Below are 23,638 nucleotides of genomic sequence, written 5' to 3' on the forward strand. Positions count from 1 at the left end.
ATCACTAACTTTTTTTCATTCATCCGCACCAGCTGTTTTCATTTTGCCAGTCGCTCCAGGTGGATTTGGGAGTATTTAGGTTTCACACCTTTAAATCAGAAATACATTCAATCTACCAATCCATCTTGGCTCGTTATTTTTTTTTTTTTAAATGCGTGATGACGTAGCCGTTTGGCAGGTACGCATGAGTTGTTGGCCTTAAAGGCAATAGGTCTTTAAGCCGAGGCATATTGACTTTGTCAATGCTTGTTTACTCACTCTAACATGGTTGTAGACCACATGAGTGATGTGAGTATCACAAGCGGGACCCTTTAAGCTAAGGTATATTTAAGTGTGCCTGCTTGGATGCGTATATGCTGTGACTGCCCCATGGCAGCATAAAGGAAAGGCACTTCCCTCAACCTCACTTCTGCTCCAGCAGAGTGTTCTAGAAAGTAGGTCTTGGAGGTATGATTTTCGAGACTACGGTATTTCTGATATATTTGTGTTAACTTTCTTAGCTGGCATTTCCGACTAGCTTGTAGGTTATAGGAAATACGCCAGGCAACTTACAACATGAGAGCATGGGTATAGTGGTTAAATAGTGATTAGTGAAAAGGAAAACAATGCTCAACTTACACAGATGGCCGCCTGGTGCCTCTGCACCCCCTCAGCCCTCATACCGCCTCCCACCCAAGGTCCGGTGGGGCACGTAACCATTGCCAAAGCTGATAGGTATTACCTATGTGACCTCTATTGGCTTTGTCAATGTTTTTTGGCACGTTATGCCTCATGGTTTGAAAGTTAAAAAAATATATATTAGATGCTGCCCGAGTTGAAAGTGAACCTGTGGTGCTAAACAATGCTTTTACTAACGGGCGTTTTTATCTATCCTGCTGACCGAAGTAGCTCTTCTTATTAAGCAGGTAATGGAAGGGCTCCTTGTGCAGATGTTGGCAGTATTAAGGTGAGGCACTCGCACAGAGTTGTATTCATATCGGGTGCCCTCAGCACAGCGGCTACATGCTGACGCCACCTGGCCAGAGCACTTCACTGTAAGCCTCGCCTCGGCTGAGCAGGCCGGATCCAGCACTACTGTGTAGAGCTGGTTACCTGCAGCCAACTTCTAGAGCCGTCCAGTTATGAAAAAACGACGAGAATGGTAGCCCAAGTTGTTGTTCTCTAATGGGGTCCCTTTGGAGGAGCTTGGCGAGGAAGGGCTTCACTTTTAAAGGTGTCTTATAGGACTAAAGGAAACGTGCAGCCCGAATGGATTCCTAAATGTTGCATTATGCGCTTTACTTGTAGTCTGAGGTAAATTAATCTAGACACACACACACACAACTGTTCTCACACATTGCTTCGAAGAGGGAGGAAAGTGAGTTTTATAACCGTGTTATGTGTACAGATTCTTTTCGTTGCCCTGGTGTTTTATTTGTGTAACTCTTAAAATGAAACCCCAGAAATATTAATCTAGTGTACCTCTGTGGGATCCAGCTAGACTGAAGGATTGTCATGCGTGACTAATCTTTAAAACTTAGCATTTACTTATCGGCTTTAGTCATGCTCTCTGACGCATCAGTGTTGTAAGGGTTAAGAAGTAGCCAGAGTGTCCAAAGACCTGGATTTGCTTTTGCGCCTCCACATCCTGTAATTGTGAAATAATGACTAACATTCTAAGAATGTCTCCTGCCGACGCACTGTGCATTGTGTGTGTGTGTCTCTGCCTGCCTAACAGCGGTCTGGCATAGAGACTGCTTTAGCTTGTTGCTAGGCTCATGTAACCCAAAAAAAAACCACAATGAAAAAATATGTACATAATATACATAGAGGTACTTTGGGTCAGCCCTCTTCATCCATTAGTCTGTTCACCTGTCATTCACATTTTGCCTCCACCTACCACAGTGACTCTCTTGCACCTTCAGCGATGCCATTTTCCCCGCTCACATGTTTGCAAGCCCACCATCAAAGAAGTGCTCTTAGTGTGACAGGCCAATACTTAAATTTGCCAGTGCCTTTTTTCATTCTAATTCTTTATTTGTATTTACCTCTGTGGCTTCAAGTTACAGTAATTCAAGGCCAGTTGTGCGTTTTCTTTGCTCAGTAGGAATTCTTTCCTATTATATTCATTAAAGTTGGAGACAGTTTTTATACCTTCTGAAAGTACACCACCCTGCAGGAAGAATCTGTTCTTTTCGATTAAAATAATATATAGGGGTTTTTTTTGTACTTAAAACATTTTTATTGCTAGCGTATGACCGCCACATTTAGGTAGTGGCTTGTTTTTTACTTTTTTTGTGCCTTATGAAATGGAAAATGAAAACATAACCATCGCACCAGGTTGCTCAATGCTACATCTATTAGTTTTACCAATGCTCATTTTCTTTTAGTGTACATCCTGTTTCTTAACTTTACTTGATTGTTTAGTTACCCCAATTTGTTTGTTGTGGTGATTAGCTTGGTTTACCCCAAGGTGTTTGTGGTAATTAGCTAACTGTAGGCTTTACACAAACACTTGTGAACAGTTTACATGCGCCTCATGTCACAGTTCTCTTTTGTTTAAACCTCACCCTTTTTCCTATTCTACAGGTTCGACAACTATTCTGCCAATGTAATGGTTGATGGAAAACCTGTCAACTTGGGGTTGTGGGATACAGCCGGACAGGAAGACTATGACAGGCTGCGTCCTTTATCATATCCGCAAACGGTAAATATTACTGTGACCCTACTAGCCTTGTGCAGCTAGATAATGATGGTTGCGTTGTGCTGGGGCTTGGATATTTTGGCTTTCCGCCTTTGGTCACCACTGCACATTTGTCCTTCCCTTCGAGCATCCGCCTGGGAACTATTTGCATTTTTATAGGCTCACCACGACACGTAGAAGTTTGGCTTTAAAAACTATATTTCTTTGAAAAGCGCTTTAAAAAATCCTCACAATTTGAATGTCTAGAGCCGTTATTTTCAGTTTATTATGACGTGAGCATGCACGAGGTACATAGGTCACTAGCTGCATCCCTAAAAACTGATGCAGCGCAGGGTGGCGCGATCTGTTGTGATGTCACGTTGTCCGCTTGCTGCTTTAGTTGTGATGGGACCTTTAAAAATGCACCTAGTTTTTCCGGGGATGAATTTCTTTCATATGGCTACATTTGGGGTTTCTTCTATCCTTCGAATGGCAATAACAGAAGAGCAGAACTGCTGAATGTAGTCACATATTGATTTTATAATTTGGGTTTGCATAGTGACAATTAGAATGGTGGAAATGCAAGCATCTTCTTTTGCGATCATGCTTTGCCTCACTTAAAGCACGAAGTGAAAACAAAATGCTGATGGGGTGACATTCATTTTCATGAATACAAGTCGAACAGTGTTCCTCACGAGTAGTTCTAATGGTGACTTTATTTGCATAAAGTGCATTACACTCAAACTCTGAAACAGATTTTGCCCTTCTCAGTATAACACCTGAAGTTGTTGCCACTTAACCTGCTTCACTGGAGATGCTTCTGGGTGGTCACAAGACTGGTGCACTAGCAGAAACCACTCATGGTCCTCTTGATCCTGGTGTTTCCTCTAAGCACAATGTCTTCTAAATCTGGTTCTGAACGTTTTAAAATTGGCTTCACTGTAAATTTGTTTCAGACCAAGTTGAAATGTGGGCTTTGCCCTGATTTTTCAAGGGATTAAATGTTGTGCGCTTAAAAGAATATGCCCTTATTAAAGATACATACTGGGCAATTCAGTGTGAAGTGATTAATCATAAAATCTACCACGATATGGGTGGAAATGAGCAACTTAAATCTTCAGATTCCATTTGATTAAAAAAATATTTTTTGTTAGGACATAAATCAGAGCTCCTCAGGTGCATCCATCTCGGTGAGTGAGTTGATCCAAGTTCATACCCTGTTGCTTGCGAGGTGTAAACTGCTCGAATTTGGATCCTCCATTTCTTGTGGTTGCTTTGTGTGTCTAGGGTGCGGAAAGTAATTGGAAATGGAGGTGCTTTATTGCCTTGCATGCAAAATAAATGCTCTCAACAGCTGGCTGTTTAAAACCTCCATTTTATTTAAGTGGAGACACGCGGGGTAAAATGAGCGCTGCAAAATTTGCACCTAATTCTGTTAAATCATTCTTTTCTTGCCTCGTTGCTCGATTTCTTTAATTGACCTGGTGATTCTGATTCTTTTAAATTGTGGCTTAGGGCATGGAAATATTGCTATGGCATCCATATTAAGTCTATTTTTATTTTTATTTTTTTTAATAGGATGTGTTCTTAATTTGCTTCTCGCTTGTGAGTCCTGCGTCGTTTGAAAACGTTCGAGCGAAGGTAAGTATTTCATTTCGCAAACTTCCCCACCCATGTGGTGGTTCTTGGAATCAATGTTTCAATGTAGTAAAAGGATGCAAAGATTTACAACATAATTCGGGAATCTGTAGATGGCTTAATTTTTTTACTTTGATACGTTACTTGCTTAAAAATATTTTTGGGGGAACCTTTTTTTTTTTGCCCCACTGTATATTTGGTCATGTGCTTTTATACCGTTTCCCTGAGTTCACGGATTTTTATTTTCGAAATTGCATAGCTAAAGCATATATCCCATATATTTATTAGGATTGTATTAGAACAGGGAAAATCGGTTTAATAAACATTTGAAAAACACCTTGCAGCAATCAGCATAAATAAGTTGCAAAATAAATTGTTTGCATAAGTACTTGTACATAATGGAGGATTAGCGATGGAAGCAGGCGAGAAAGAAGATGGGGAAAGAGCTTTAGTTGGACCTCTTCCGGGAAGAAACAGGACTTTCAAAGTGAAACGTTTCAGTACGAAAAGTGTATTTGCAATAATTTTAAATAAAGCATAAGAGTCCGGTTGTGTGCTGGCAGACCATACAATAGGTCAGTTGGTCAAGGCATTTACAAAGGTAATCTGACCACTGATCACTTGCAGAGGTCTGAACTTCTGCGGGTAATATGGTCAGTTTTGCTAGTAGATTTATTATAATGTACGTGGGGACTTCCCAGGCCAAGTGAAGTATACTTATTAATATCTTATCATTCAGGCCGCTCCTTGGGTACACAGTTACACAAACACAAACGTCACGCAGTGCGGAGGATCACTGGGCGTGTTTCGTTGCTCTTTATCTGATTCTGGGAAGTTGGCTTTACTGGCAGGGCTGAATGGGGAACCCGGAGGTGCTGATGGACTGCTTCTACTCAAGACAGGTTCTTAAGACATTCGTAAACGAGTGTGTAAAAAAAAAAAAAAAATGTACATGTTTACCAAGAGGAAATCTCAAGTTTGTGTTGCTCACATTTTGAGCTTACTTTTTGGTAGTTAAAGTTTTTTTTTAACTTTATACTTGCTCAAGTATTTATTGTGCTACTACTCAAATTGATGTGCATTACATTCTGCTTTACCTGGTAACACTGCGTGGAAACGTAACATACCTGTGGTAATCCACCGCAGATTGCACTAGCTCTGTCAGGATGGGGGGGGGGGGGGATGGGGTTTAAACAGGGCAGGTGCGACGTTGTTCACTGTAATGGTTGGGAACGTTTATATCACTCATGAGCTTAACCATGACTTGCTCTTATTTACCTGCACCAAAATGACTCCTTTTTCCCTTCATGGTTGATCTGCATGTAACGAGTTCACCCTATTCTTATTGTCAACTGATTCTAGCTTAGCTAGCGCCCTGCACCTTTTTATTATTAACTTGCAAAATGGAGCATACGCTCAGTTCTCTTTTTAGTGACAATTGACTCGAATATGTGAAGTAACCTTCAATTTTTTTTATAGAAACACTGCTACAGAAAAAGGTGAAGTCTCCATCCGTTTTGTGTATTAATAACAGATGTTGGTTATTGACTGCAAGTGGAAAACTTGTTGTGTCTAAACCATGTTCAGCATAAGAAATAAATGTGTGTGTGTGTGTAATATATATATATATATATATATATATATATATATATATATATATATATATAACCCCACCCAAAAGCTAGATTAATTTAATGACTCCAAATTTCCCTGCTTAGTATCCTTCCTCTTATGCCGAAATAGGCTCCAGCCATATCACATCACTGCTTCTGTTGCTGACCCAGTTAGTGAAAGTAGTTTTGGTCAATGGTACATCGGCTGGTGGGAAGAAGAAAAAAACAGGAGACTTGTTCCAAAAACAAATTTAATAACGAAATCTGAAAACCCCCATTCCCCCCCCCCCCCCCCCCCCCTCTTTCCCGGTCGACTAACAATCTCGCTGCCAAAGAACTTCACAGATGGATCTTCAACTGCGCAGACTAACTCACAACCCCGACAGACAATTCCCCGGAAAGGCCACCTGGTTCACGGCGTTCTCCAAGAATCCAGACCCACCCGCAGATGCATGAGAAATTGTCGAAACAGCAAAACGTCAAAGACAGCACCATATACAAGAACAAGATCAACGCCAGCAACTCTAACTCTTCAGCATCATCCAAGAGTTCACAAAACCCCCCAGCAAGGCTACAACATCAGCCCTTCTCGGGACCTCTGCAACAAGCTCAGCTCCTACTTCCACCTGAAAATAAAGTCCCTCTACGACAACTTCAACGAACAGACTCCGACACAACTCCCTCCTCCAGCAACACCAGCCAACCTACCATCTCTGCCTGGACCCCAGCCACGACCAAAGTCACCGAATCAACCTTGAAAAGCATCCACTAGGGAGCACCCACAGACCCTTGTCCTCCACATCTTCCACAGGGCCGCTACCGCCATCGCACCAGAACTAGGACGCACTATCAACCTCACCTTCGAATCCGGCACCTTCTCGTACGACTGGAAACGTGCTGAAGTCCAGCCCGTGCTCAAGAAGCCCTCGGCAGACCGTTCGAACCTCAAGAGTTGGCAGCTCATCTCCCTCCTCCCCTTTGCGGTCAAGTTCACTGAGGACTGTCGATGCCGAACTAATGACATTTATTGAAGAGAACTCTACCCGTCCCAATCTGTGATTCCACAGCACCGTGACTGCCCTACTCACCGCCACCGATGACATCCGCACCCTCCTCGACGAAGGCCACACCGCAGCCCTCTACGGCCTTCGAGCCAGTCTTCCACCGCACACTCGCCACCAGATTCCAACGCCGGCATACTGGGAACCGCCCTCGAATGGCTCCACTCCTTCCTCACCAACAGGACCCAAAGAATCTGACTGCCACCCTTCCTTTCCGAACCCATAGAGATCAACTGCGGAGTACCTCAAGGATCATCACTCAGCCCAATGCTCCAACATCAACACGGCCCCCCTGGCCACCATCCTCAGACAGCACAGACTCAACATAGTGTCCTACGCTGACGACATCCAGCTCATTCTCTTCCTCACCAAAGACCCCGTCACCACCAGACTGAACTACCAGGAATGAATGAAGGATGTTGCATCCTGGATGAGCAGCAGCTGCCTGAAGCTCAACTCGGAGAAGACAGCGGTCCTCCTCCTCAGACCCTCTCCCACCGCATAGGACAACATCTGATGGCTCACCACCCTCTGAACCCTCCCACCCCGCCCCAAAAGACCACGTCCTGAACCTCGGCACCGTACTCGACTCCCTCTCCGTGACCTGATAGGTCAATGTCGTCGCCTCCACCTGCTTCAACACCCTTTGCATCCTTCATAAGACCTTCAAATGAATCCCCTCCCCCACCCTAAGTCAAGAAGGACCGTCACTCACGCACTCATAATCAGCAGACTAGACTACAGAAACGCCCTCTACACCGGAATCAACAAGTCTCTGTTCTGCAGACTTCAAACCATACAGAACACCGCAGCCAGACTCGTCCTCTGCATCCCTCAACATGAGCACATCACCCAACACCTGCAAGACCTCCACTGGCACCCCGTCGAAAAGAGAGTAACCTTCAAGATACTCACCCACGTCCTACAAAATGCCTCCATAACACCGGGCCCCAATACCTCGACGAGAGAACCACCCTCCAAGTCCCCAAGGGAAACCTCATCTCTGATCTGCAGACCTCTCCCTCACCGAAATCCCATGCATCTGCAGAGCCAGAACTGGTGAAAGAGCAGTCTCCTACATCGCGGCTAAGACCTAGAACGAGCTCCCGATCAACTGCACCCCACCCTCCTCTAAACATCTTCAGGAAGACCCTCAAGACCCGGCTCTTCGACTGAACGGAGCTGCTTACCTCCCCTCCCCCGTGCCTTGAGACCCTCACAGGTGAGTAGCACGCTTTTACAATTCCCTGATTGATTATTTCTGACATTGTAGCACCATATTTTCAAATGTATTGCTGTGGATCAGATTGTCAGGAAGGGGGGGGGGGGGGGGGGGGGGGTTTCAACGTAATAGTCTCTCCTTCAGGTTCATGAATGAACATTGTTCATGTGCTTCACATTGACTATTCTAAGGTCCCGCCATATGGTGTGTAGAGTGATTCTTGTCTATTATGGAGACTTAAGGCCATACAAATGTTGGGAGGCATACTCTGTTTTCTCCTAGGTTAAGATGTTTTTTTGTTTTTGGGTGAGGATGAGTTGGGCTAGTTCAGTGCTTGCTGAGCAAGCTGACAACTCTGGTAGTTGTGCAGAAGTGTAAACCTGTCGGCAGGGAGATGCTGCTTTTGCTACTGAATGAGCCTATGGAGCGGCTACTCCTGCATGGTTGTCCTCCGTAAAAAGCAGTCATCTCCTTTTAGAATTGTCCATAATTGAGTTTTTGATCCCATGACGAATCGACCTGGAGGAGTGTGTAAGCTTTCAAGTGTGTGTTGCGCTGTGTACAAGTTTGAATTGGATAAAGCAGTTTAATCGCTAGTAGGATAGGGTTGATTTACCCGGTGGAAGGCAAGGAACTAGTCGAGCTGTTGCATATTGGACTAGTTTCAGGGCTTACATGTCTGTTTGAGTCAGTGTACAATGGTTGGGTGGGCATTTTGAACAAATATCTGACTGTCAATTGTCAAGCTATTTTTTCCTGGTAAGTCAACTGGACTTCGGAGTGATTCGTTTTATAATCTAATTTTAATTCTTATGTTTATTTTATGGGTGACAGAATATGGCTGATGCGGTGGTAAAATGACTTTGGTTGTAGGTATTATGTCCATGTTTTGGATTGCGGTGATTAGTGGCTTGATTTTCGGGGGGGGGCACCCTTGATTTGGAGGCAGTGTGTTGGATCACAACCGAGGGGGTGGTATATTACTTAACAATTCAGGGGAGTGCATCTGATTAGCACAAGCAAAGGGTTATGGGTCTAGTTCAGTTTCTGTGAGACCTCATAACAGATTGTGGTCTTGCATGTCAAGTGCTGCTTCGAAATCAAAGAGGATGACATCAGCTACTGGCTGGTTGAGGTTGGTGATTGGATGGGTCATGTATTACAGCAGATATTTCATGGAAAGAATTTGCTGCATGTTTTCAGTGAACAGTTTCAGCTTAATTGCACTTATGCCCTGGCTTCTAATGGCACCTGGTCTTACTGGTTAGGAGTAAGTTTACAGATCTTGCCACTTAGTCACTTGTGTTTAAGAGGTCTTCAATTAGAAATGGACCAGGTACAAGGATTTTGTTAGTAGTACAGGAATGTTACCTAAGTGGTAGGGTTTGCTGCTGCTGAATTCCATTCATCAACTAGTGGCTAGAAGTCAGAAGCTGGGGGAAGATAGAGTACAGCAACTACATAGTGGTTTTGGGGTAGGAAGGTATTTGTTTGTGAGCTGAGGCTCTGTAATTTGTCTGAAGATTATTAGGGTCTGAGAATTAATACAGAAGGGTATTCAGTGGGCATTTTTCCTCTGGTGCTGGGTGGATAGTTATGGGTGTCTCTAACTGGGTGCAGCTTTCATGAGCACGGTTAAACAATCCACACACGTAATAGTGTATTTCCCCCTCTCTACAGTGGTATCCTGAAGTGAGACATCATTGTCCCAACACTCCCATCATTTTGGTTGGTACCAAGCTTGATCTGAGAGACGACAAGGACACTATTGAAAAACTCAAAGAAAAGAAGTTAACTCCAATTACCTACCCGCAGGGCCTAGCCATGGCCAAAGAAATAGGTATGACTTTTTACTTTAATTTCTTGCTAACGCCATTTCAGAGCATGTGTAACCATTTGCTTCGGATGCACTGTTTCTCAAAGTGACCACCTCTGAAAGCATGTTGTTGATTATGGGACATCACCTCTGCTAACAAAGTGACTTTTGATTCCATTTATCTTCCGCCAGTTAAGAAGTCCACTCTAGTCTCAGCCGTTATTTTTAAAATGTATTAAATTCAAGCCACCTTATATTTTGCTGGTAAGATACGGTCCTGTAGCTTCAAAGGGTTTTTTTCTTCTTGTATTTATTTTTAGTTCCACAGGGCTGTTTGGATAGTGACAACTTGTATCCATGCTGTTCTATTGATAGGCTCTTGATTTTTAAAAATATATATTTTTATTAAACTTTCTTAATTTTTATCAAGTTTGTCGTTTTTACATCACCATATATTGGGGAGACATTTGTTACAACTTGCATGTCTTAAGGTTCACAGAACCGTTTATTCAAGTGTGATGTACACACACACACACACACACACACACATATATATATATATATATATCTCCACGCGATCTCTTATGAGTTAAGTCAGATTGTTGACCATGCCACATTAATCATACATTGCTTCTAGTATTTAATGTCCAGTAACGCATTGAGGAGAGTGGCTTATTAGTTTGTCTGTAACTGCGAAGTAAAAAAATGGAAAGGGAAAACAAAGAAGGTAAACTGTAAACCAAACTAACCCGGAGCACCAAACCCACCTCCCCTTCTGAATCTTATTTGTTTCATGTATGCCCGCTGCCATGTGCTCTTTCCCTATAGCAACGTGTGGTTATATGTGCATTTGCACCACTTACATAATTACTGTCGGGTTGTTGTGGTCGGTCTGGAACTGTGGTGTACGCATGCATTTTCTGTCTACAGTATTATTCCCCAGTGAAGTCTTCACCTGTGTCACACGTTATGTTGTAGCTCCACCAAGATTGCATCCCAGCTTGTGGCAATGGGGACTTGCTGTAAGCCGATTGTCTCCTCTCGCCTAATAGCAAAGCTTTGCGCCTTGGCCAATGGTAGCACTGAGTGGCGCCGTGCTTGCAAATATGGTGGGTCCGGTGATTTCCACATCTTAATAATCAGCCTCTTGTCTGCAACGATACCTTGATCCAGGAATCTAGAGGTCACCTTAGTGTTGGGGGTTCTACGGAATTTGTGCAGGAGGTATGTGGGCCATTCAAAAGGTATCTCACGCTCTGTACAGATGTGTAGCATAATTGCCACACCTCGCCAGTATGTGTGAATAAGAGTGCAGCTCCGGAACATGTGTATTAGGCCGGCATTTAGATCGCCACATCTCAGGCATGCAACGTTTGCTCAGTTAAAGTACCAATTGATTTTGGCGGGTGTGGGGTATGCTCTCGAGTATGTAGAACTGCATTTTCTGGAACCACATGTTTTTGGGGATAAGCACTGGACTCTCTAGTACTTGAGCCCATTCTGCATCTGAGAATTGGTGTCCTAGGTTTTGTTCCCAGCTGTGTCGGAGCGAGTCCAGGCCAACTCCTGCGTGCTGGCTGTTAGAGGCCGCGAACCACTGCGTGAGGTGTCTACCCTCTCCCATGATGTGTAAGTATTGCATAGTGAGGTGCACCTGTGGTAAGGTCGCCCCATTTGGCTGTGTGTGGTTACTAACGAGCAGTGTAGCAGGAATTGACCCAACGGAAGCCCCTCACCTTCTACCAATGACTTATTTGGTATGAGCGCCCCATCGCGGTACAAATCTCCGAGTGAATGAACCCCTGCCAATCCCACAGTTTGGCAGCTGAGAGTATTGTCAGGCCTCTGATGGACCCCTCTAAGGGTATCACAGGCACATAGGGTGTGATATGTCCGGTTATATAGAGGCTTCTGCTAAAGCATTTATATGCCACCCAAAGTAATGGAGGTTCCGGCGGCCTCGCACCAGGATAGAAGCGCTTCGTGATCTGTGACATTGAGTATGGTGGCTGCGCAGTTGCTGTGTCTTCCCGCTGCCGATCGGCCAGCTATCTCGCAGTCCATTGCAACTGGGCAGCCAGGTAGTAGTGCTCAAAGCATGGGCCCGCTAGACCTCCCTGGTTCGTAGACAAATACAACTTTTTTTTTTTTAATGTCACTCTATGCCTGGCACTACCCAATATAAAATCTCTGACCGACCTCTCCAGAATGGTAAAAAAAAGAAGTGGGGATATACAGAGGTAGGTTTGTGAAATAGTACCACAGTCTCGGGAGGATTACCATTATTGTGAGCGCCACCCTGCCTAATACCGTAAGTGGAAGTGTGCTCCAGAACTGCATCTGAGATCTGATAGCTGTTCGTGCTCTGCCCAGGTTTCCATCAAAGATCTTTTGGCTGACGATATATTCATATATCTAAACAGCGGAATGTGTCTGCCCTCCACTATACCCTCTTGCCGTTAAGGGTGAGACCAGGGTCTTTATTCCCCACCCCAAATTAATATATGCAAAATGTTTACCCTCCACCCCGAGAGCGCTGCGAAGTTGTGCAATATCTGTGCTAGCTGTCCGGGGACATTTCCAATGTTCCTCGGATAAAATAAGATAGTCTACGTAGAGCGAAACCTAGTGTGTGCCGTCCCTCAAAGGAATACTCCCCACCCAGCGGTGTGCGTATTGTTTCAGCAAATGGCTCTATGGCCAACACAAACAGGAGGCGGGATAAAGGACATCCCTGTCTTGTTCCTCTCCGTACTGGTATTGTGCCTGTAGGGTCCCATTTTGACCCTGACAACCGGGTAAGTTTAGAGCAGGCGGGTTAGCTGCTGGAAGACTGGGCCTAGTTTGTATTTCTCAAGCTCTGCAAATAAATAGTCCTATTCTAAGGAGTTGAATGCCTTCTCGCGGTCCAGTATTAGACAGCCGGCCCTCGGCCAGGTATGTACAGAGTTGGTTGCTATCGTCAAAAAGCGGCGTATATTGAGGTAGGTACTGCGGGGTGGCACAAAGCTATTTTGGTCTGCGTGAATCAATGTGGGGACCACCTGCGCTATTCTGCCCGCCAATATCTTTGCTAATACCTTATAATCTGTGTTGAGCAGAGCAAGGGGGCTATATGAGCCTACATCCACGGGGTCCTTTTCAGGTTTCAACAAGCACACTAAATGTGCCTCCAGCAGGGATGGAGGGATTTGTCGTTTCACTGCAGTGGCTCTATAGAGGGCATGGAGGTGCTGCGTAATTGACACCTGATATGCCTTGTAGTATTCCGCCGGCAGTCTGTCCGGTCCCAGCGTTTTCCCGTGGCCAAGGACCTGATGGCGTCACTGATCTCTTCCAACGAGATCTATTCGTTGAGCGTATCCCTTTTCACCTTAGTCACTGCAGGCAAGTGTAGAAGGTCTAAAAACACCTCTAGGCTCCGTTCACTACAATGTCCCTTAGACTAATAGAGCTGGGTGTAGTGCTGTACCATGGCTGAATATATTTTACGCTGTGTAGAGTATGTGTCCCTCGACTGTCCTCAACGCACCTATCGGTGCGAGTGGGCTCTTGCCTTATCAGCCAGGCAAGCATCCGACCTGCCCGGTCGGCAGTGGCATGCGTTTGAGCCGTGTGTGCTGCATAATTGTGGAACCGAAGGCGCTCCAGCTTTTCAGCGTGTTCTATGTGTAGCGCCACCAGACGTCGCGGGTCCCTGCCCACCCCTTCCTCTGTTTGTTCATGTCGTAGTAGTTTCAATTCTATTCTCCTAAGGGAGTCCAACAACTGCTTGCGTGTGTTCCAGGTGGCCCCCATGCAATGCCCCCTCATTTTGACCTTGAATGCTTCCCAATCCATTAATGCATTGCTTGCCGTGCCCTCATTATTTTCAAAGTATTCTAGAAGTGCCGTCCCTAGTGATGATCGAAAAGCTGGATCCTCCAGCATGGCCGGCTGGAGTCTCCATGTAGGAACCTGGGGCCGATCCGTCTCCGAAGTGAGTTGAAGCAGCTGGTGATTCTGATCGGAATGTGTCCGACCTAGATATTCTATCTTTCAAACGAGGGGGAGCAGAGCCTGCTCCCCATACCTTCAGTATGGATTCCTGATAGGGGTATGTGTGGTGAGTGGCGGACTAGGGTGTAGTTGTCCCTCTGTAACACAGTAATAGTCGTCCCGACCAGTGTGTATTGTCCGGTGTACGTACGGCACGTGCTATTGGTGTTGATTATGTTCATTGTGTCTGTGTGGGCCCAAAACATTATCAGTTAACATGGTTCATGCAAGCAAACAACTGACTTGGCAAGGCATATCAATAGTTGCACTATTTGCGTCTACAGGTTCTTTCTCAGTTCGTGGGGCTTGGTTCCGATCCGATGGCGTTCGCTGTCTGCGGTGTGACACCAGGCAGCTGCGAATCGTCCAGGTCATCAAGCCTGGGGGATGTCGAGCCACTGGCGGTTGTTGACCCAGAAGGACTCCAGTCTCTGCCTCCACGGTGCATCGCAGTCCTGATTGCCGCAGCCACTTGTATTGCTCCCTGCCGTTCCATTCTGCTCTGGATCAGGGACCACGGAGGCAGTTTGCAGTTTCGGGGCCTCTGCGGCACCGGTTTCTTCTGCCAGGTGTCTATGGGTTCTCATCTGTGCATGGTCTGGGCCCTGCCCACAGTCCCGACTCCTCAAGCCAATCCCATGTTTCATCAGGCGAATCATAGAAGCGTGCCACGCCCTTCGCAACCACTCTGTCTAGCCTAGAATAACAGTGAATAGCTGAGCTCCAGTTCGCGTAGTTTGCGCTTTATTGCAGTGTAACTGTTCCTGCGTCCCCGCACCTGTGCTGTGTAATCTGAGAACATCATAACCAGGTTCCCCTGGAATTTGCGGTCTGTAATTCTCGCAGGACCACATCCCTATAGTTGAGCAGTCTGAAAAGGAATGGGTGTGGGCGGGCACCTGGGGAGGCTTGTGGGCTGGTCCCAGGTGTGCTCTCAACCGCAAAGTGTGCCGACAGGGCCCCGGCCGGTAAGTGCTCAACGTATTCCTCTGGGTTGCGCCTTTCGCGAGGCCCACCACTTGGACATTGTTGCGACTGAAGCTCCCTTCTGCATCAACTCTATCCTCTTGTGCGTGCATGCTGTCTAGCAGATCTTGTAGGGCCGCAGTGTGGCTTTGGGTGACAGGCTTTAGTTCTGTTAGGGATTGATCCTGCGAGTGCACTTTTTCTGCCAGTTTCTGATGATCGGCACGCAGAGGTGACTTTATCAATTTTGGAATCCAATGAGGACCTAGTCTGGTCCAAAGCAGCCCCAATCTTTTCCACTACCACTAATACGGAATCAAGCTTAGTAGATAGCGCTGAGTATGGCATACTACTGGTGTTTTTTCCTTCCATGCGCACTGGTACCGACCTACTCGTGCGCATGGTGGTCTGTTGCGTATTCGTGCACAATCTGGCCATTGTTAATTGCTGTACTGAAGGCATTCACCGCAAGTAGGTGGCGGCTATGCAGGCCACGCCTTGTACGATCACACGGTCTGGCCGGGTCGTAATGTGTGGTAAACAAGGATCCCGTCCACCAAACTTATCCATGGGCACCGTGCGTGTGTCTTGTATCGCAGCATGCCAGGGCCATAGTGGGGCCTGCAGGGAGATCGGCAGTTATGTTCAGTATAAGTGCCCCTCTTCATGCCAGGTGTTGATCCTCAAGTCTCCGTTGTCCAATGGCCCATTCAAGGCTTCACCCAGGTGTTATGCTGTCAGTTACCCAGGGAGTACAACACCAACAGGATTCACCCCATCCAAGAGAATGCTTCTCTTTCAGGGGGGCGCTCTTGCTGTGTCCTTGTCACTGCATATGGACTCTGTGTGTCCTATTAGTTCCCCCAGGGGCAAATGTGAGGCTTCAGTTACTGCTTGCTGTGGCTCAGAGTTGCGCATCTGCGCCCTGTTACCATGGCCAGAGCCCGAACAGACCTCCGGGCCCACGGAACTTCTCAAGTGTGGGGTATAACTGTCGCTACTACTTGACGTCACCAGTCTTTCCCCTCTTTACTCGCTACCCATGCTCTCCACTGCTGCGATTCGCGTGACCTTTACTGTGAAACAATCTGTCGGCCCATGCTCTTGCGGTTCCCCAGCTCACGAATTTTGCCCAAGTTGGGGCCTTGCTGTGTCCCCACGGCCGTGTGCAGCAAGTCCAGTGTTCTGGTATGCCCCACCTTCCTCCTTTCACACCACTGAGTACGTATCGCGTGCACTGCTAGTGCTCTGCAAGCGGGGGGCCCTGCCGCATTGAGAGTGGTCCTCCCCACTCGGAGCGTCTGAGGTGTCTCCCGACACACTTCCCAAGTCACTTTGGGGGCTATGGGGCCGCTCTTCCCATCCACGGTTGGGGGGGGGGGGGGAAGAGGTCCTGGGCGCTTCCCCTGCAGTGTCTTACCTCCTGATGCACGCTGCCCTCCAGGGCCTTCTAGCTTTCCCGATGTACGGGTCTCGGCTCCGAGCTTCCACATGTGCGTGCTCCCGGTGGGGAGCGCAGACGGAAGCCACCCACTGGGTTCCCTCAGCTAGGGGTCATCTTGCAGCGCAGGCTGGCTCCACTAGGTGTACTACACGTTTACCCCCAAATTAACACCGACGTGCAGATCAGGCCTGCCACAGCTGGGGATGCTGCCGGCCGCTGCGTGTGCAGGCCTGAGGTCCCAGATGTCCGTTCCAGAGTCAATCCCTCCTCACGCGGGTTTTATAGGTCGTTTGCAGCACCCCCAGCTATTGACCAGCACAGCGCCTTGTTTTTCGAGTGCAGATGACCTGGGACTCAGGAGCCTTGTAGGAAAACAGGTATCATCGGCAGAGCTCTAGCCGCTCGTGTCCGCTATGTTGGCTTGCTAGCCATGACCACCCCCCCTGAGGGGGCTCTTGATATGGCACAGTACTGCCATTTAGCTAGCACCATAGGATGAAATTCCTGTCAAAAGGCCCCATCGTGAATTTTAGTGTTGCGTAGTTACAGGATTGAACATGCTTGAATTAACTTTCTATGAGACAGTGTGTAACGGGTAGGAGAGAGGGTAAGAGTTGGCAGTTGGTCAAGTACATTATATTGAGGTTTGGTTTCTGATGCTCGAGGCCTTGTATGACTTGTCAGCAATAATCTACTGATCAGAACATGGAGCCGAGCAGATTTTATGTCCCACACAAATGTCTTTTTACTGACATTTGATTAACTCCTTACTATTCATTTTCATCCCACTTTAATTACTCTACCCATCATGCATGCCATTAGACTGTCCTGTTTTTAAATTTATTTTTTTCCATCCCTTCTGGACCATTCACTGTGTATAGATTTATATTCAATTTGCCCTGTTTTTTTTTTTTTTTTTTTTTGGCAAGCTAATAAGCAAAAGTGTAGAATTTTTTAACACTATTTCTGCAAGATATTTTTTTATGGGAGGACTCGTACCTGTTTTCATTGCTTCAGTACTGTTGCTATGGAGTAAAATACTTTTTGGGGGTTTCTAGGCTAAATGTTGTATCGTATGCTGTGCTTTTCTAACCATCATGTGGTGGAGCCAGAAAGGATCAATGTGTGTTTCATAGTTTCCTAGTGTAGTTGGCAACAAAGAATGTCTATGGTGGACTGCTTGATGATGTCAACCACTGTTTCATAATGCCACACCATTGCACTTGCTGTTTATTGGGATTTATTTGATAGTCCGGTTACAGTGAAATATGTAGTGGGTTTTTGGTAACTTCGTTTGGCAAACGCCATAGACGTTACGTTGACTTGTCAATTTTATGTTTTGGACTCAAATACTTGTAAAATGACTTGTTTCTACTCCTGCATTACATTTTTCTAGACTGATACGTTGTGTAATTGCCAGTGTGAAGCTGTTTTCTCTGCTATTTGTAGAGCCATAAGCTTTTTTTATTTTTCCTCCAGGTGCTGTGAAATACTTGGAATGCTCTGCACTTACACAGCGTGGTCTTAAAACAGTGTTTGATGAAGCTATTCGAGCTGTTCTCTGCCCACCACCAGTCAAGAAGAGGAAGAGAAAATGCAGGATCTTATAAAAATTGACACCGTAAACTCGCATCAACTCTAAACCCTTGTAAGCTTTGCCCAAAATATTGGTGCACAGACTCGCAATGCCATTTTTCCTCTACTTGTAATAATTTTTCGAGATTTACCACCAATTTCACGGTTTCATTTGTTTTAAGTATAAAAGAAAACACATTTTCTGGTACTAAAATGAAATCAACCATGATAGAAAAACATTTAGATGGCCTTATTTTTAAACCAGTTTTGTTATTGCTCCGACTAATCACGTGTTGCCAAACTATCCAATAAACTGTTTGTGCTATGTACACTAAGCACTAAAAAAGACAATTGTCCTCCAGAATGGTTACTTTCTCGTTTTAACTAGTTTAATTTGTAACATTTTTTTCGCAGGTGTGGAGCATTTAATTATCCATAGTAATAGATGTTGCAATTCAATGCAGTTGTGAAACATTCTAATTACCCATGTTCGCTGTATAGCTTGTGAATCGGAACGTGATGGTTTAGAATTGTGATCTTTGAAATTTTGATTCACAGCTAAATACTGCAATGATCTGTTGTACACCAGTTTAGCTTTCCTGCTGTGACTTAAAACTATAGTTTTATTTTAAATAGGGTATTACCTTGGTCTTAAGGAAGACTTTTTGGAATGCATATGTAAAGCAAATTTGCATTTGTCAAGTTCTATAAAGTGACAGTATTGTAGCATTCTGAACATCTACAAAAGTGACACGAATTAGGCAAACGTGATGGGTTGTCTGCCACTGGTACAAGTGGTGTCAGCAAACTCCCGTGTCCTAAATAAAGTGGATGGAAGAGTTGTTATAGGTAAGTATAAATTTGTTTTCCTTCAAGGCAGGGCATTCGATTATTACAGTTCTTAACTGGTCATTCCCATTGATGTTGTTCAAGGTAATTGCTTTTCTTGTAGAACCTTTTCTGACTGTGCAATATGTATCTCTTGTGTTTCACAATTTAATACTGCTTTTTCTCAGAATAGAATGTTAAACCATTGCCTTTTTTTGAGCTAACTTTGGTTATGTAAACTAATGCGCTTTCCAAGGAACTTTCTTTAGTCCTATATCGGATGTAAAAATCATGTGACTGAGCTTTACAAATGTAATCTTTTTTTATACTTTCGTCATTATTTTAAGCGACAAACCTTTATTAAATATCATCATACTGCCAGGTTTACATAATTAGCTACCAATACTGTATTTTACCTCACCCAAGTGAATACCATAATTGCTTTTAAGTACTGTTATATTGGATCTGTGAGGTTTTGTAAATTAGTGCTAGTGATAACAATGTTCTGTTGTCCTGAACACTGGCGGAAATTACGTCGCGAACTTTCAACCACTAGAACAAAATTTAAGAATGTTTGAGAAAGTTTCAACATTGTGAACAGTGTTTTTAAATTGATCTTTTGCTAATGCATTTAGTGTTTTACATGCATGTTTGAATTAATAAATCCTTGAATCCATCTAATTCTTGCATGCGTACAATTATTTGTCTATCAGCAATGTTATAAAAGCCTGTTATTTTTCCACCATACTGCAAATTAATTCAAAATCTCTACAGATTACAGAGCTGTATCTTCCACATATAATCCCTAAAAGCATTGTTCATATGCATTCTAGAGCAACAGTAGTGCAGTACACTTTTGTTTGCCATAGATCATGCACTCCTTTTTTTATTCCGAACAATTAAATTAGAGAATTGTAAAGCAACAGACATTGATAATGAAACTCACTTCATGGTTACTAGAGGGATGTAGGAGTCCTTTTCATTGTTAGTTATACTTTTATCCCTACTGTGCATGAACCTATACGTGCTCCTTGTCATCCTTCACAGGAGCTTGAAGTTCTGCGATGGTTGCATTCACTAACTTCTTCTTGGTTCCATTCAAAACTAAACTTCAAGTTCCTAACCAATGCGAATACAGCCACTCTATTTGCTGGTGCTGGAAAATACCCCAACAATGTAAATGGAGTAATTCGTTCGATTGCTCAAAGTTCAGATTTCTTGTACATCAATCATTGCTTTGTGCAAGAGTGAATTATTGGATGGGTAATCAAAATGACTCCACACTAGAGAGCCTTAAAAGTCTGACTATGAAATATAAGCTCAAACTGTGGCATTGCATCTAATAATTGGATGATAAATAAGTTGGACTTTGATCTAATATGTATTGATTTGCTGACAGTCGTTTTGCTCCAGAGAAGGAAGTTCAGCTATCTGGTATTTACTGCAGATCCTACTTTGCAGTGCTTGATTCTGAAGGAGTGGTTGGGCCTTGTGCTGGAAAGGGCAGTTTTGCATTTGCAAGGGAACAAGACTATGGAAAAGTAGCTCTTATCTTGGTGTAGCTTATAATGTGTCTCACTTGCTGCTTGCATACCCCTATACGGAAATGTGAGAAAATTGTACTTGCTACCGGCTCTACTTTAAATGGGTGTCGGACATGCCCAATGCTCCCAGTCTTTTTGTTTACCCTTGAAATAGCAATGTCAGTAAGTAAAATTTAGGACTCCTGTAAAATAGATATGACTCGGTAGTTTTGAGAAATTGTATATATTTTGAGGTAATAGTTATGTATTTTATCTTTTTTTTATGAAGCTTATAAAGGTCTAAAAATCTAAACACTGAAATTTAATAGGACAAAAAAAGAGGTCAGATCAGGAGCAAATATATTTATGTACAAGGAGCACTTCTCTTCCAGGGGATCCTCTGCAATAGTCATAGGCACTGAATTGCTCAGCCACAGGCAGGATCTCCGAGCACTTAACAAAAGTGTACTATGTTAATACGCACACGTTTTAGTAAAAAAAGTGTGCTTAAGTAGAGAAACTGCCTTGGGAACAGATTAATAGGTCAAAATAACCAGACTGTATTTTTCATTCAAAAAATAGTTAAACCACTTAGTCACTGCATTAACAATAGGTAACTAGAAACCTCTTTCACAGACCTTTTTAAAAAGACAAAAGTAAGGAAATGAATGGCAGTGTTAGCTGATATGCTTCCATAGAATATAAAGTGAATGCTGGCATTGTGACTTCAGGAGACTCCCACTACCTCCTTTGTCCCATCATGCCTCACAGCTGACACGCTGGTTATTTTTTTTCAGGCTCCTAGGTACAGGTTCCTGGAGCTCTGAGGTCAACATTTTAACTTATTTTTCCATGCTAAACATTTCCAAAACCACTCCAACATCTTTTCTTGACGTCCTTGAGGACTGAGTGTTTTCATAATTGTTTTGGCAGGATTCTATTTGTAAAGTGCTGTGGCAAGAAAAGGCACAGCAGTTGGATCCTCATTGGCTCTGTATAGTGTGCCTTCCAAAAGACATTCGTCCTGAAACCCGCTAATGTTGCTATATGTTCAGGAGAACCTGGAAGGACAGGCAGACTATCAGGCTGCTCTGTAGACCTCAATACACGAGAAGACTCCTGAAATAAGGAGCTGGGAAAATGCTATTCATGAAATGCTTGACGGGGTGATAAAAGGAAGAAACCTACTGGGAAACCCAAAAGGTTTTTAGAAGGCCCTCGCCCTTAGTGGCATGCTTCCGCGTAGGTCTGCTAACACACCCTAGTGCAGACCAACACAGAGTGGAGCACTTTAAAAAATAAAAAAAAAAATGTATTGAAGAAAATATTTTCATTGAGGGATCCCCTGTTGCAGAAAGACTAGTGTTTAAGACTGTCTAAGTGGGTGACTATATATTTTTTGTTGGGGCCCCCCCTTGACGGGGTTAAATTATTTAAAGCTGGTATATAGGAGGAGCTACTACTGCATTACCCCATCTGCCTGTACCAACATGTTTAAGCCAGTTTTAAACGCCCTACTGATCACTGGCCTTCCCCAAGATACTGATCCCTCGTTACTATCCTTCGTCGGAGGGCGCAGAGCGGGCTATTGGGAGACTCCACACCTTGCGGAAAGTGAGACTATAGGGCGGTGTTCCCACTCTGGCTCAAGTTTGGAGAAGTAATGAGACTCAGATACTCCTCTTGAGAGTGTCTACTCCAAGGCAAGTAAAGCCATATACCTATCCTTACAATTTAGTTAAACTCTGTTGGATTAGGATTGTAATGAGGGATCAGTAGCCTGAGGAAGGCCAGTGGCCCAGTAGGGTTTTTGTAAGTGGCTGAAACATGTCTGTCTATAGTCTGGGAGAGCGAGAGAAGGTTCATTCTCTAGTCCATCCTTGTTTTGTGTAAGTATCAGGCTGCACTGCCTGCAGGAGAGGCTTCGAGACACTGCTTCTGGAAGGCCAGAAGAGCAATGAGAAGGTGCTTTACGTCAGTTTTGACTCTTAAGTAACTCTTAGAGGTGGATCCAGAGAGAGGCATCCTCAGCAGAAAAGATTGTATTCCCAGTCGATGTGGAGTGCTACATTGAGGGCTGGTACAATTCCGACTTGTTAGCAGTCAGAGGCTGGGTCACCTTCAAGCTGCTATTCTGCACTGAAGACACCTGGGGGAGTGGGGTAGGTCAATATCCTTGAAATTGACACTCGAGGGTATCGCACTGTTTTGGTCCAGAGACTAGTCATTCTTTGAGCCTGCTTCAGCATAGAGGGCAACACTGCCACTATCTTTAGAATGCCTCCGCCATTTCATGAGAATGGTGCGGAGGTCCTTTGACTGTATTTTGAACGATATACTCTCCAGCCAGAGCTCTGACTACGGTGGTAAGACTTTCACCTACTCAGTCTCTTCATACATCAGTCTCACTTCGATTTTGATCAGCATCTTAGTTCACCAATTTCTTTAGCATCTCCACATCTCCCAGAGACATCAGTGCTGCTTCAACTTCCACCTGCTTCTGCCAAGCATTACAAACTAAGATCTCCACATAGGAGCAGTAAATCATGCTTCAGAATACTGTTTTGCAGAAGATCTTGTTTGCAATCCAGATGTTCACAGGGATCCAGAAGAATAGCAGCTATTGCAGGCATAGACTCTCTTCATCCTCTCTCCATCCTGGACATTGCATTCCTCCATCAGAGATTACTCACCAATGCTTGCTGATTCTCCTCCTGCTGGAGTCTTTCTTGCCTTGTTTGTGGTGGGGCCAATTTAAATTTACCTAAACCAACAAAGACTACCAAGACAGCAGTGATATTTGAAACTGCACTTTTTGTACAAACATTTTGTCCCTAGCCTACTGGAACCGTAAATGTTATTTTTAACCCTGCATCAGTAAAGTCTACTGTACCTAGACTTGTAAAAAAAAAAAAAAAAAAAAAACACACAAGCTCCAGACCAGGGCTCACTATTGTAGGAAGACACTCTATCAGGCTCAGTCATGTTCTCTGTGACCAGAAAAACACATGCTCTATCGTGTTCTACTGTTTTGCAGCGTGAATCTTTCTGGATTCACTATGCTGTGCATTATTCCGCGATCTGGTGGTTGGGTCCGGATTCGTAGTCTTTCCTTTTTTTTTTTTTGTAGCCCAGGTGGGCGTCGACGTCCCACCATTTGGTGCACCTCTCGTGAGGTCTTTGGGGCGCCTATCTTCAGATTCTTTTTTCTGCCGTTGGGTCTGGATCGTCATCGAGAAGCTCCAGGATTTC

At 44.5% G+C, this 23,638-nt stretch overlaps 1 protein-coding gene across 2 annotated transcripts in view; it reads left to right on the forward strand.

The window, feature by feature from the left end:
• The window catches only part of RAC1 (Rac family small GTPase 1), a 54,004-nt gene extending 34,460 nt beyond the window's left edge, over nt 1–19,544 (forward strand). Inside the window, exons 3-7 of one of the 2 annotated variants that reach the window (XM_085629025.1) lie at nt 2,569–2,686; nt 3,817–3,852; nt 4,241–4,303; nt 9,877–10,036; nt 17,940–19,544. In XM_085629025.1, coding sequence (XP_085485151.1) covers nt 2,569–2,686; nt 3,817–3,852; nt 4,241–4,303; nt 9,877–10,036; nt 17,940–18,070 — 508 coding nt within the window. In that variant the 3' untranslated portion in view covers nt 18,071–19,544. The remainder of the gene's footprint in view (nt 1–2,568; nt 2,687–3,816; nt 3,853–4,240; nt 4,304–9,876; nt 10,037–17,939) is intronic. The other variant, XM_085629026.1, reaches the window with a different exon arrangement.
• Nucleotides 19,545–23,638: the final 4,094 nt, after the last annotated feature.

Source organism: Triturus cristatus, chromosome 10 (genome assembly GCF_964204655.1).
Source record: "Triturus cristatus chromosome 10, aTriCri1.1, whole genome shotgun sequence".
NCBI lineage: Eukaryota > Metazoa > Chordata > Amphibia > Caudata > Salamandridae > Triturus > Triturus cristatus.